This window comes from Hyperolius riggenbachi, chromosome 2, assembly GCF_040937935.1.
Source record: "Hyperolius riggenbachi isolate aHypRig1 chromosome 2, aHypRig1.pri, whole genome shotgun sequence".
Taxonomy (NCBI): domain Eukaryota; kingdom Metazoa; phylum Chordata; class Amphibia; order Anura; family Hyperoliidae; genus Hyperolius; species Hyperolius riggenbachi.
The window spans coordinates 186,148,703-186,161,003 of NC_090647.1; the positions used below are offsets into that span (position 1 = coordinate 186,148,703).

Sequence of the window (12,301 nt, forward strand, 5' to 3'; positions counted from 1 at the left end):
AACCTCCTCAGAGCAGACCGTGACGTAGCCCTCTCTGGGAAAACGAGAGGGGGAGGCATCTGTTTTTACATCAACACCTCCTGGTGCTCCAACATCACCACTCTAAACAAACCTGCACCCCTGATGTCGAGTTTCTAGCCATAAACTGCAGGCCTAAATACTCCCCCAGGGAGTTCTCTTCCCTTGTCCTCGTCGGAGTCTACATCCCTCCCGACGCATGCCCCAGGACTGCCTTGCAAACCCTCAGGGACTGTATCTCGGGATGGGAAACTGCCCACCCGGAGGCCCTGTTCATCATCCTGGGCGACTTTAACAAGGCGAACCTGCGACATGAGATGCCCCGTTACAAGCAGCACATAACCTGCCCTACCAGAAACTGTAACACCCTGGACCACTGCTACACGGTCCACAAGAATGCTTACAAGGCCTCCCAGGGTGCCCCCCTGGGAAACTCCGACCACAACACAATCCACCTGATTCCCACTTACAGGAGGCTCCTGGAGACCTCAAAGCCCATCACCAAAACCATCAAAAAGTGGACAGCCGAGGCAAAAATGGAGCTACAAGCTTGCTTTGACACCACCGACTGGTCGATCCTTGAGGCATCCTCCCTTGATGAATGGGCCGAAAACGTCACCTCCTACATCAGCTTCTGCGAGGAAGCGTGCATCCCATCAAAGACTTTCAGGGTTTTCCCCAACAACAAGCCCTGGTTCAATGACAGGCTCCGCCGGCTTCGGAAACGCAAGGAGGAAGCGCACAGGTCTGGCTCACTCGAGGAGTACAGGGAGGCAAGGTACACCCTGAAAAGAGAGCTTCGAGCAGCAAAGAGGGCTTACTCCGAGAAGCTGGGGCTCTGCCTCCAGTCTAACAACACACGGGAGGTCTGGAAGGGCCTGAGGGCGGCCACAAACTTCAAACCCGCTCCTCAACCGGTGACCCCGAGTCTTCGACTGGCCGAGGAGCTCAATGAGTTCTACTGCAGGTTTGAGCGACAACCCATCCAGTGCGCAGACCGTTCAGCCACGGCCATGGGGACCCCCTCCGCGGGTGAATCCTGCACCCTGGCTCCTGCCGCCGTCCATGAAACTGAGGTACTCCGGCTCCTCCGCAAGCTGAATCCCAAGAAGTCTTCTGGCCCCGACGGAGTGTCGTCGATCTGCCTGAGAACCTGTGCCGATCAGTTAGCCCCGGTGCTCTCCTCCGTATTCAAGCGGTCACTATCGGATGGCATAGTCCCCTCCTGTTTTAAACGGTCTACAATTGTACCAGTTCCCAAAAAACCAGGCAGCACTGAGCACAACAACTTCCGACCGGTGGCCCTAACCTCTAACATCATGAAGCTACTGGAGAGATTGGTCCTTGCCCACCTGAAAAAGTTCACGGATGCCCACCTTGACCCACTCCAATTTGCTTATAGGGCAAACAGATCCGTAGAGGACGCTATCAATGCCAGCTTGGCATACGTCATGGAGCACCTAGACAACCCTGCCTCCTACGCTAGGCTACTGTTCCTGGACTTTAGCTCAGCGTTCAACACGATCTGCCCAGATATCCTGCTCATAAATCTGACGCAGCTCGGGGTGGAACCCACCCTCCGGGCATGGATCAAGCACTTCCTGACGAACAGAACGCAACAGGTGAGGCTGGGAAACTGCTACTCCAGCGTAAGAACCACAAATACGGGGGCTCCACAAGGCTGTGTTCTGTCTCCACTACTGTTCTCCCTCTATACCAACAATTGCATCTCATCCGCCGACTCGGTGAAGGTCATCAAATTTGCAGATGACACCACTATCATTGGCCTAATCGGCAGCAACGGGGAGCACGAATACCGCAGTGAGGTCGAGAGCATCTGCAACTGGTGCGGAGACAACAACCTTGTACTCAACACAGCAAAGACGGTTGAACTAGTCGTAGACTTCAGGAAGAACCCTCCCCCCCTCCCACCTGTCCTCATTGGGGGAACTGAAGTCTCGAGGGTGTCATCGGTACGGTTCCTCGGCACGACTCTCACGAATGACCTGAAATGGGGGCAAAACACCATCAATGTTCAGAAGAAGTCGCAGCAGAGGTTATTCTTCCTGCGCCAACTGAAGCGCTTTGGCATGCCCCGGAAACTGCTCACAAGCTTCTATACTGCCACCATAGAATCCATCCTCTGTTCCTCAGTCATTGTCTGCTACTCGGGCGCAACGGCCAGGGACAAGCACAAACTGCAGAGAGTCATAACGGACGCAGAGAGGATCATCGGATCTCCTCTTCCACCTCTTGATCTCCTCCACTCCACCAGGATGATGAAGAGAGCCACCAGGATCTCCCGAGACCCCTCCCACCCAGGCAGTCGCTACTTCGAGCTCCTCCCGCTGGGCCGCCGCTACAGGTCACTATCATCCAAGACCGCCAGGCGGGAAAACTCCTTCTTCCCCCAAGCGGTTCGGCTGCTTAACTCCAATCTTCCCCCGTCAAGGCCCGCCCACTAGCTTGCCCTGGCGGGGTCGGTCAGCCAGCTCCTGCCCGTCTGCCTGCCTGGTCCCCACTGCCCACGTCTGTGGCTTTATCATCACCACTGCATCATCACTACCCATCCACTATTGTACTAACTGTTGCCCCGGGACTGCTTCATGCGAAGGACATATCCATATCTAACTGTTGCCTTGGGACTGTTTCACGTGTAGGCCATATCTAACTGTTGCCTCGGGACTGTTTCACGTGTAGGCCATATCCATATCAAACTGTTGCCTCGGGACTGTTTCACGTGTAGGCCATATCGAACTGTTGCCTCGGTCTGCTTCACGTGAAGGCCATACCCATATCTAACTGCCTCGGGACTGTTTCACGTGTAGGCCATATCCATATCTCTACTGCATTTCTTCACCTGTATCATTGTTTGTTGTATGTGTTGTGCATCTGTCCTTTTATACCATGTTATACTATGTCTATGCCATGTGTACCACAATCAATTCCGAGTATAGCTCTGCTGTACTTGGCGAAATAAAGTGATTCTGATTCTGATCTGATTCTGCAATCCATCATGTCCGATCGGGATTCGATTCAATTTGCCCCGATGCCTCGTGTAGTTATACTTTACCTGTCAAGACCCCCCACTAGCATCTGCTGCTGTGCCCGCCATACTTCCGCATTCTGGCCCCACGTGACTATTGGCATATAGCATGTGGGGCATGTGTGACGTCACACATGCACCCCAGGCCAAAAACGTGGAAGCACAAAGGAGGACAATAGCAGGTAAAGTATAACTGCGTGGGGCACAGCGTCACAAGGCCAATTCCAACAAGATTCATATGAAATCGATCAGGAATAAATGTAAAGGTCAGGAATAGGTAGGAATAAATGTAAACTGGAGTTACAAAAAAACCTGGATCTTAAAGTGCATAATGCACCGAAGTTCAAAGTGGGATTCAATTACATAACCTAAATAAGTACATTTAAAAATGGAGCTAAATGAAAATTCCTGAATGATGTGTTATGTGCGCAATAAAAAGCATACAAAAGTGCACAATGCAAGTGAATGAGATGAAAAAGAGTAAAACAAAAAGTATAGGGTGATTCTTATCAAGAAAGATATGAGAAAGTTGCATGGAGCCTGCTACCAATTCAGAGTTAATGCAGAATTATGCAAATATATGCAGCTTCAATACACACAAATTGAGTCCCGCCAAGGTGAAATTCAATTTGTCTTTTTTGCAGCTGCATATATTTGCATAATCCTGCATCCGCTCAGAATTGTTGCCATCTAATTGACCAATCCTACTGGCACGTATGTGATGGCCAATTACTAATGTTACTAGTGGAATGTACTATGCACATGGCAATGCTTGGAATCAGTACCTCTTCTCTTCTAAGATCTCGGTCCTGGAGCTCCAGGGCTTCTTCTCTTACAGTGACAGTTGATGTTGGCTCAGGGGGTGGCAGGTAGCTTTTGGTGTTCACAGCTTCAAATAATTTATCCACAAAGCCCTGAGTTTCTAGAAATTAAACAAAAACCAGTTTACCAACAAAAAACAAAAGAGTTTAGCTAAATTAAATATTGTAAATATAATGCACGGCATCCATAAGCAACACACCATATCAGCACTGAACGTTTGTGGATGTCCACAGAGGTAGTGCGTTACATAAGAAGCATCCAAATAAAAAAAAGATTTGATTAAAAAAAAAAAAAAAACACAACATTGCATAAAAAAACACCTGAAACCCACTACAAAACGCTATCGCTAATCGCTATCGCTAGCGTTTGTGTGAGCGTTTTGTAAGCAATTTTAAAAAGTGCAAGGTTTTTGGCAGCGATTTTAAAAAGTGCAAGGTTTTTTGCCAGCGATTGTGTAGCCATTAACGTTTTTAATTCTGATTGGTCCTTTCAATGAATCTTAATTATTTTAGTGTGCAGTAACTTCAAAACGCTAGCAAAATCGCTGTGTAGGTTTTGATGAGCGATTATGGCAGCGTTTATATACTTTACATTGCAGAAACGCTAACGCTAAAAATGCTGGATGTCCTGCGTTTTGGTAATCGCAATCGCTCCAGTGGAATTTGGCCCACCCATTAACATTAGCTGAGCGTTTAGGGAAAATCGCTAGTGGTTTGAATCGCTCAATAAATGCTCACAAAATCGCTCTAGTGGGTTCCAGGCCTCAGATCATATAACAAAAGGAGGAACTGGGAGGAGGTATCAGCCAGTTTTTTGCCTCTGAACACAGGAGTAGAGCCTGCCCACTTCCTTTACTGTGCTCCACAAGAGGGATCATTCTTTGCAAATAGTGTTAACCTTTTAGCCTACCTTGTGAAACATGCCAGTGATAAGACACTGCTTATTGGACAGTTGTTTCAGCTAAGGATGCTCATACATTACTCAATAATGTGGGCCGATTAACCATCCGATTCAAAATTCACTAAATCAAAAGAGAATCAGTGCCACAACACCGCCGACCAATCAATGTGTCAAATTGATCATTTGTGGCTGAAATCAGTTAAATGGATCAACCGGGAACGGCAGAAATTTTGGTCACATAGGTTTGAGCGGGAACGCAGTGATCACAGCGTTCGATATCGCGACGACCGTCAAAAACCTGGCCGGTGTCCCCAAGTTTATGTGTCCCTCTCCCCCCAATGTCACCGTAAGCGCCTGTTCCACATGACACTGGCACATGTAGTGACCTCACATGGAGGCACTCGCACACATACAGATGGGGGGGGGGGGGGGGAGCCGCAGCCTGGGAGAGGGTATTTCATGGTTGTTGCCCAAAGCCTTGCCTTTGAAGTCCATGGCTCGCCCCCAGCTGAGCTGCCACAGCCTAGCCAAAGACCTAGGAGCAGGCCATGGCAGCACAGGTGGGGTGGCCACAGAGCTCCAAACTTCAACAGAGAGGCTTTGGGTTTAATAATAATGCCCATTTCCCGGTGAATGGGTGATTAATATTCCTGTTCAATCACGGAAGCTACATTCAGGTGCTATAAAGATACCATTAACCACATTTACTTGCATTTTAAAAATACACTTAACCATTTAAGCCTTCTGGACGTAGAGGCTACGTCCACAAGGCCATGTCCGCTCCCGATCGCACGCGCTCTCCCGGACCGCGTTTCGTTAGTCCAGGGATCATTGATCCCTTCCCCCGGCAGAAAAAGCGACTGCTTCTCTGGGAAGCCTCTTACATCCCCCCCTACGTCCCTCTAAGCGTACATGTTACGCTTAGAATGACGTTATGTAAACAAACTCATGGTTGCCATCTTGTGGCCAAACAGTAAAACTACATCTACATGTACAGAAAAAAAAATTAACACATATTTACATAAAAAAAAAATACTATTTACATCCCACCCTCCCAAAAATACCCAAATAAAATGTTTAGTAAAAAAAAAAAAAAAAAAGCATTACAATAAAAAACAAAAATAATAATAATTTATCTAAGGGTCTAAACTTTTTAAATATCCGTGTAAAGATGAAATATTTATATATTTTTTTATTATTATAAGCTTGTAAATAATGATGGATGCAAAACGGGAAAAATTCACTTTTATTTCCAAATAAAATATTGTCGCCATAAATTGTGATAGGAACATAAACGGTGTAATACCCGGGACCATTAGGCAAATACAATATGTGGGTTTTAATTATGGAGGCATGTATTATTTTAAAACTATATAGCTGAAAGAACTGACAGACTACGGCACTCCTCATAGAATCTTCTTTTATTGAAGCCACAAAGCACAGGTACAAACGAAAGCCCCTATGTCTACAGCCGTTTCACGTGTAACCACGCCTCTTCAGGACACGTGGAGCCTGACACCTTCTCTTCCTACCCCACCTATATCCAGGTATCCCCTCCCACCACCCACCTCTCTCTCACAAAGGGGGCGGGGGGGGGGGGGGGGGAAGACAACCATGAACATATTACAGGTTAAGGTGACAGTGTAGTATAACTTGAAATCCTACCTAGAGCTTTTACTTAAAAAATGCATTTACCTCATCCCTCTCATTAAAAACCCAGATTCCCCAGAGCCTCAGTATGTGAAATCATCCAGGCCTCCCTTTTAGAGAGTCAATCATCTCTCAAACCTCCCCTGCCGTCACCTTGTACAATTTCCAAGCCTGCAAAGGAGAGGCACTCCGCATTGCCACCATGGCTCTCATTTACATGCTCTATCAGACGGGTAGCACCTACCCCATTTCTGATAGATCTTTTATGCTGGAGGAAACGGTCCTTTAGAGGCTGGACTGGTTTCCCGATGTAATAACGACTGCAGGGGCACCAAACACAGTACACAACATATTTTGTCCGACAATTGATGAATTCTCTAATTCTCCAGGTGACTGGTCCAATCTGGACCACCTTACCCTTTCTAACACACGCACAACAGTGTCCACATCCATAATTGCCTTCCCATTTTTTCTTTGACAACCAGTTAACCGAACTTTCCTCTCTAACATCACTGTGTACCAGTAATTTCCTAATAGTTTTGCCCCTCCTAAAACTGACCCTAGGGGGCATGATAGTTAGATCCTTCAAAGTACTATCCAACTTTAGAATACGCCACCGATTCCTAATAGCCTGCCTGTCTAATTTTTTCAGATAGGGGAGAGTAATCAAAAACAAAGTTGCACCGATTTGCCTTTGAAAATGATCGATTCTTTCTGGTGAGACGTTGTTCTCTAGGGACCTCACGAGCTCTAGCAAGGGCTTTGCCCACTGATTCTACCTCATAACCTCTATTCCTGAGGCGGTCATACAGTTCCTCCGCTTGTCTCTCAAAATCGGTGTCATTTTTATTATTTCTCCGAAGGCGCAGAAATTGGCCATACGGAATGGCGTCCTTGACATGTCTGGGATGGTAACTAGCAAAATGGAGCAAACTATGAGTGGCGGTTTCTTTCCTGAACCCTTTAGTAGTAATCGCCTGATTCTCAATCACCACCCTGAGGTCCAGGTACTCCACTTCCCTGTCCCCAAAATGTGATGTAAAGCTCATTTATCTGGTTGGAATTAATCCATTCCATGAATTGAGCAAACTCCATGCTGTCACCATTCCAGGCTACAAGAACGTCATCCACATATCGACGCCATAACTTCAATTTAGCACGAAAGGGGTTAACGGGGGACCAGATAGTTTCATCCTCCCACACAGACAAGAAAAGATTAGAATACGTGGGTGCTACCGGGGTCCCCATGGCGGTCCCTGATACCTGCTTGTACCACTTCCCATTAAACATAAAGGAGTTCTGTTCTAAAATAAAGCTCATACATTCACATAGATAATCAGAGAATTCATCGCTTTTACCGTATTTTTCCAAAACGCTACGCAACGCTATAAGTCCTGCCGTATGTGGAATGCGGCTATACAAGCTGACCACATCAATTGTGGCCAAATGATAGCCGTCCTTCCACTCAAAATTTTACAGGACATTCAAAATGTCCACTGTATCCTGCACCAATGATTTCACCATTCTGAGGCAAGGTCTTAACCTATAATCTAAATATCTTGAGAGAGCTTCAGTTAGAGAGCCCACCCCAGAGACAATAGGTCTCCCGGGTGGGTTCTCCAACGTTTTATGCACCTTAGGTAGATAATACCAAAGGGTGAACCTGGGTTTTTCCGCAAACAGCTCCTCCCCCACCTTCCGACTTAAAAATCCCAGTTCCACCCCTCTTTTCAAAAGAGCTCTTAATTTCCCCTTATCTTTCTCAACTGGATTTGATTTCAATTCCACATAAGTCAAAGTGTCCCCCAGTTGGCGATAAGCCTCTTCCAAGTATTTTTCCCTGGACAAGATCACCAGGTTTTCCCCCCTTATCGGCGGGTTTACACACAATATCGGTCCTGGATCTCAGCCATACCAGTGCCTTCCTCTTGCCTTCAGTGATATTCATAACATCTTTAGGGTATAAACAAGCCTTAATTTCATCAAGGATACCCCTGTGAAATACATCTATCGGGCTCCCTGGGGTAATCGGTGGATTGAATGTGGACTTGCGGAAGGACTTATGAACCCTATCTGTCATCCCCTCATCCTCCTCCCCCTCTCTTTCTTGGCTCCCACCCTCTTCCAGGAGTTCTTTTAGAATCCCCAACATTTCTTTATCCTTATTTTAAAACTATAATGGCTGAAAACTGAGAAATAATGGATTTTTTCAGTTTTTTTTCTTATTCTTCCTGTTAAAATGCATTTACAGTAAAGTAGCCCTTAGCAAAACTGTACCACCCAAAGAAAGCCTAATTAATAGCAGAAAAAAAGATATAGATCAATTCATTGTGATAAGTAGTGATAACGTTATTGGCAAATGAATGGGAGGTAAAAATTGCTCGGATGCATAAAATGGAACACTACTGAAGGCTGAAGTGGTTAAAGAGACTCTGTAACAAAATTTTCAGCTTTATTTCTTCTATCCTATAAGTTCCTATACCTGTTCTAATGCGGTCTGGATTACTGCAGCCTTTTCTAGTTGCACTGTCTCTGTAATAGATCTAATCTTATTTTCTTATAAAGCCTTGTCGAGACAAAGAGGAATGCACTCTCTGCTGTGATAGGGTGAAGTTATACACGACCCCCTGCAGGCTCTCCTGTGTGTGTATGAGTCACAGGCAATGTCTCGGCTCACAGCCAGCGTCTCTGCAAGGCTTGTGGAGCTGAGAAATTTCAAACAGCTGTGAGCGCAGAGCTCAGACAAGCAGCTAAGGCAACATGTGGGAGTAACATTCCAGCAATCAAGTCACATTTGAGAGGAGCTTCTGCAAACGGGCACATGCTCTGATGATGTATTTCCTGTCCGGCGGCCATCTTCATTGTTTACAAAAACAATGAATACAACTGATTTTATCACCAGGAAAGCAGCGGGAGCAGCAAAAATGTCACAGAGGGGGCTAGGAGAAGACGACAACAACAGGCTGGTACGTTTATTTATGTAAGATTTTCACAGTACAGATTCTCTTTAAGGTAGTCTTTAATTCAAGACTTTTGAACTTCACACGAGTTACCTCTCTGAAGGAAAACATCCAGTTGATCAATGCATAGTGCCTTCAGTTCACGATCATTTTTATCCTTTTTAACTAAAGCAAGAACATACTTTGCAAGGGCCGATGGATCAGCATCACAACTGCAATAAAAAAAAACAAATTCAATTTGTCAGGTAAAAACTCTACATTCATATAAAATAAGATACTAAATAAAAGAAGTCTGCAGAAAACATAGAAGATGAAGTCAATTCATGCATTAAAAAAAAAAATCAAAATTAGTCAAAAACTCTGCATTCATATATGCAGTAATGTAGAAGAGATACTAGAAGAGGTCTGCAGAAAACATACTAGAAGAGGAAATCACTTCTGACATCTGTGAATCTCCATATAATTTTTGCCAACTCGCAAAACCATGTTCCCTGCGTGAACCATTCAGCATTATTTGTCCTAATATGCATGAACTAGTATCTCATTCCTAGCCATACAGATAATGACATAACATATGATGGTTTTAATTCCAGCAGGGGTAAATATAGATACAGAACAAGTATGGTAAAAGCCCCAGTTTTCATCACAGAAAAGGACGATTGGCGTGAAAGCGACCCTAAACTGTGACACTTACTAGGGCCGTTTCCCCACCTTTTCTGCTGATGCAGCAGCAATGAGATCAAACTGGATCAGTAGACTGATAATATGTCCTAAATCAGGTTATATGGATTGCCTGAAGAGAGGTTTTAAAGTGGACCTGAACTCTTGCACAGGACAGAAGGAAAACAGAGAAATTCACCCTGAATGTATTTAGAGAGTATAGCCTGTTTAAAGAGACACTGAAGCGGAAAAAAAAAATATGATAAAATGAATTGGTTGTGTACTATGAATAATTACTAGAAGATTAGCCGCAAAGAAAATATTCTCATATTTTTATTTTCAGGTATATAGTGTTTTTTCTAACATTGCATCATTCTCTAATATGTGCAGATTACACAATACTCAGCATTCAAAATTATTCTTTCAGAGCAGTCTGAACTAATGACCTCTCCTCTGGCAGAGAAAAAGAAAACAGTTGAGATAATAAAAGTCAGATAACAGCCCTCTCCAGGACTGTAAGCTTAATGGCTTTTTTGCATAGAGATAACTGGAGTTTCTTAACTCTTCCTGTACTGGAAACAATTAGACTGATATATATGATCTTAATGTTTTATTTCTTAGCTGTACTACACATACAAATCATAATATCATAATTTTTTTTTCGCTTCAGTGTCTCTAATTCCCCCTCATTTGTGTCTAATCACAAGTTGTAATTTGATCCTCCCCTGTATAACATGACTACCTATGGCAGATCAGCCATTTGAAAAGTACAGGCTGTAAACAATAGGCCTGATTCTATGAATCAGGAAACTGTGCAGATTTATTTTAGGATTTTTATCAGCTGTAACAAATACATCTTTTTTTTGTTTAAAGGTTATTATGCTGTTGTGTATCTTTTAGAGCAGAGAGGAGTTCTGAGTTCCGGTATACTTTAAACAAGAAACAGTGAGGCCTGGTGCACACCAGAGGAGTTTTTCTGAGCGTTTTGAATTTTTAAATCTGCTGCTAATGTTATCCTATGTGTCTGTGCACACTGGAGCAATGAGGTTTTGTAAAAAAAACCCATAGCATTACATTGGGAAGAGCTTTTAGAGGTTTCAAAAGTTCTTCCCAATGTAATGCTATGTTTTTTTTTTTACAAAACATCATTGCTCCAGTGTGCAGACACATAGGATAACATTAGCAGCAGATTTAAAAACTCAAAAACGCTCAGAAAAACTCCTCTGGTGTGCACCAGGCCTAAAGAGTGTGGGGAGAACACGGTTATTATATACCCCATGATGGTTTATTACTTTGTACAAAACCACAGAATACGTTGGCGCTTTATAAATCAATAATAAATTAACCCCTCCTGGCCCCCAAAAGCAGCCATTAACGCTTCCATGAGAGCCATGCAGCCATTTACACTCTGACCCGACCCTATGACCCGTCAATGTGGCCAGTGTCTGTGTGCCCCCCTGTTCCTCCTTTTAGTGTTACCAGTATGTGTCCCCAAGCTCCTTCTTCATACACACTATCAGGTCCCTCGGTTTCCCAAGTGCTGTAATAACAGTGCAGGAGTTTTGGGTGCAGCCGGCGCCACCTTAGACCGTAATAGGAATTACGGCTATGGCGGCGCTCAGTGAGTAATTTTGGCACCGTGAGGAGACGGAGCTGAAGTTACTTTTAAAACACTGTAATTTAGCCACCAGCAATAGTTGGAAGCCGAATGACATCATTCCTCACTATACACGTGGACCTAGAGGGGGAATAGTAATTAACGCCGCCGGGACTTGTCCAGTAGCAAGATAAGCCATATACCGGCTGTATCCTGTGCCTAGGTCTCCCAGTGGTGATTTCATATGTATGCATGCCTGTTTCCTCCCCATCTCCTCTGCATGCTTTCTCAATCATTCGCACATGGTTGGGAGCATTCTGCACATGCGTAGTAGTCTAGTTGGCAGTCTGTTGGCAGCAGGAAACAGAGGAACGTAGTAGACTGTAGAGGCCTGGAAAACCTTTTTTCTCGAGCCTCAGGGTTCCTTTGTTTGCTGCTAATAATACAACATTATGAGGCAGTGGAGTTCCTCTTTTTTAACTTCTAGCCGACCGAGTCACGCTGATGGGCGCGGCAACCCTAGGACCGCCCAACGCCAATCGCATAAAGTCCTGGGGCTCTGTTTTGCAGGAGATCGCGCGCAGGATGCCAGCTTTGTCGGCTAGGCAGGAATGTGCTGCTCTGCTGTGATAGGTAGAAGCTATACAC

General features: G+C 44.9%; 1 protein-coding gene across 2 annotated transcripts in view; it reads right to left on the reverse strand.

Annotated features, from left to right (window-relative positions):
* Positions 1 to 12,301, reverse strand: part of RBM26 (RNA binding motif protein 26) — a 134,530-nt gene that overhangs the window by 97,469 nt on the left and 24,760 nt on the right. For both annotated transcript variants that reach the window (XM_068267904.1, XM_068267903.1), the window contains exons 2-3: positions 9,490 to 9,608; positions 3,850 to 3,986 (exon numbers count right to left, since the gene is read on the reverse strand). In XM_068267904.1, coding sequence (XP_068124005.1) covers positions 3,850 to 3,986; positions 9,490 to 9,608 — 256 coding nt within the window. The remainder of the gene's footprint in view (positions 1 to 3,849; positions 3,987 to 9,489; positions 9,609 to 12,301) is intronic.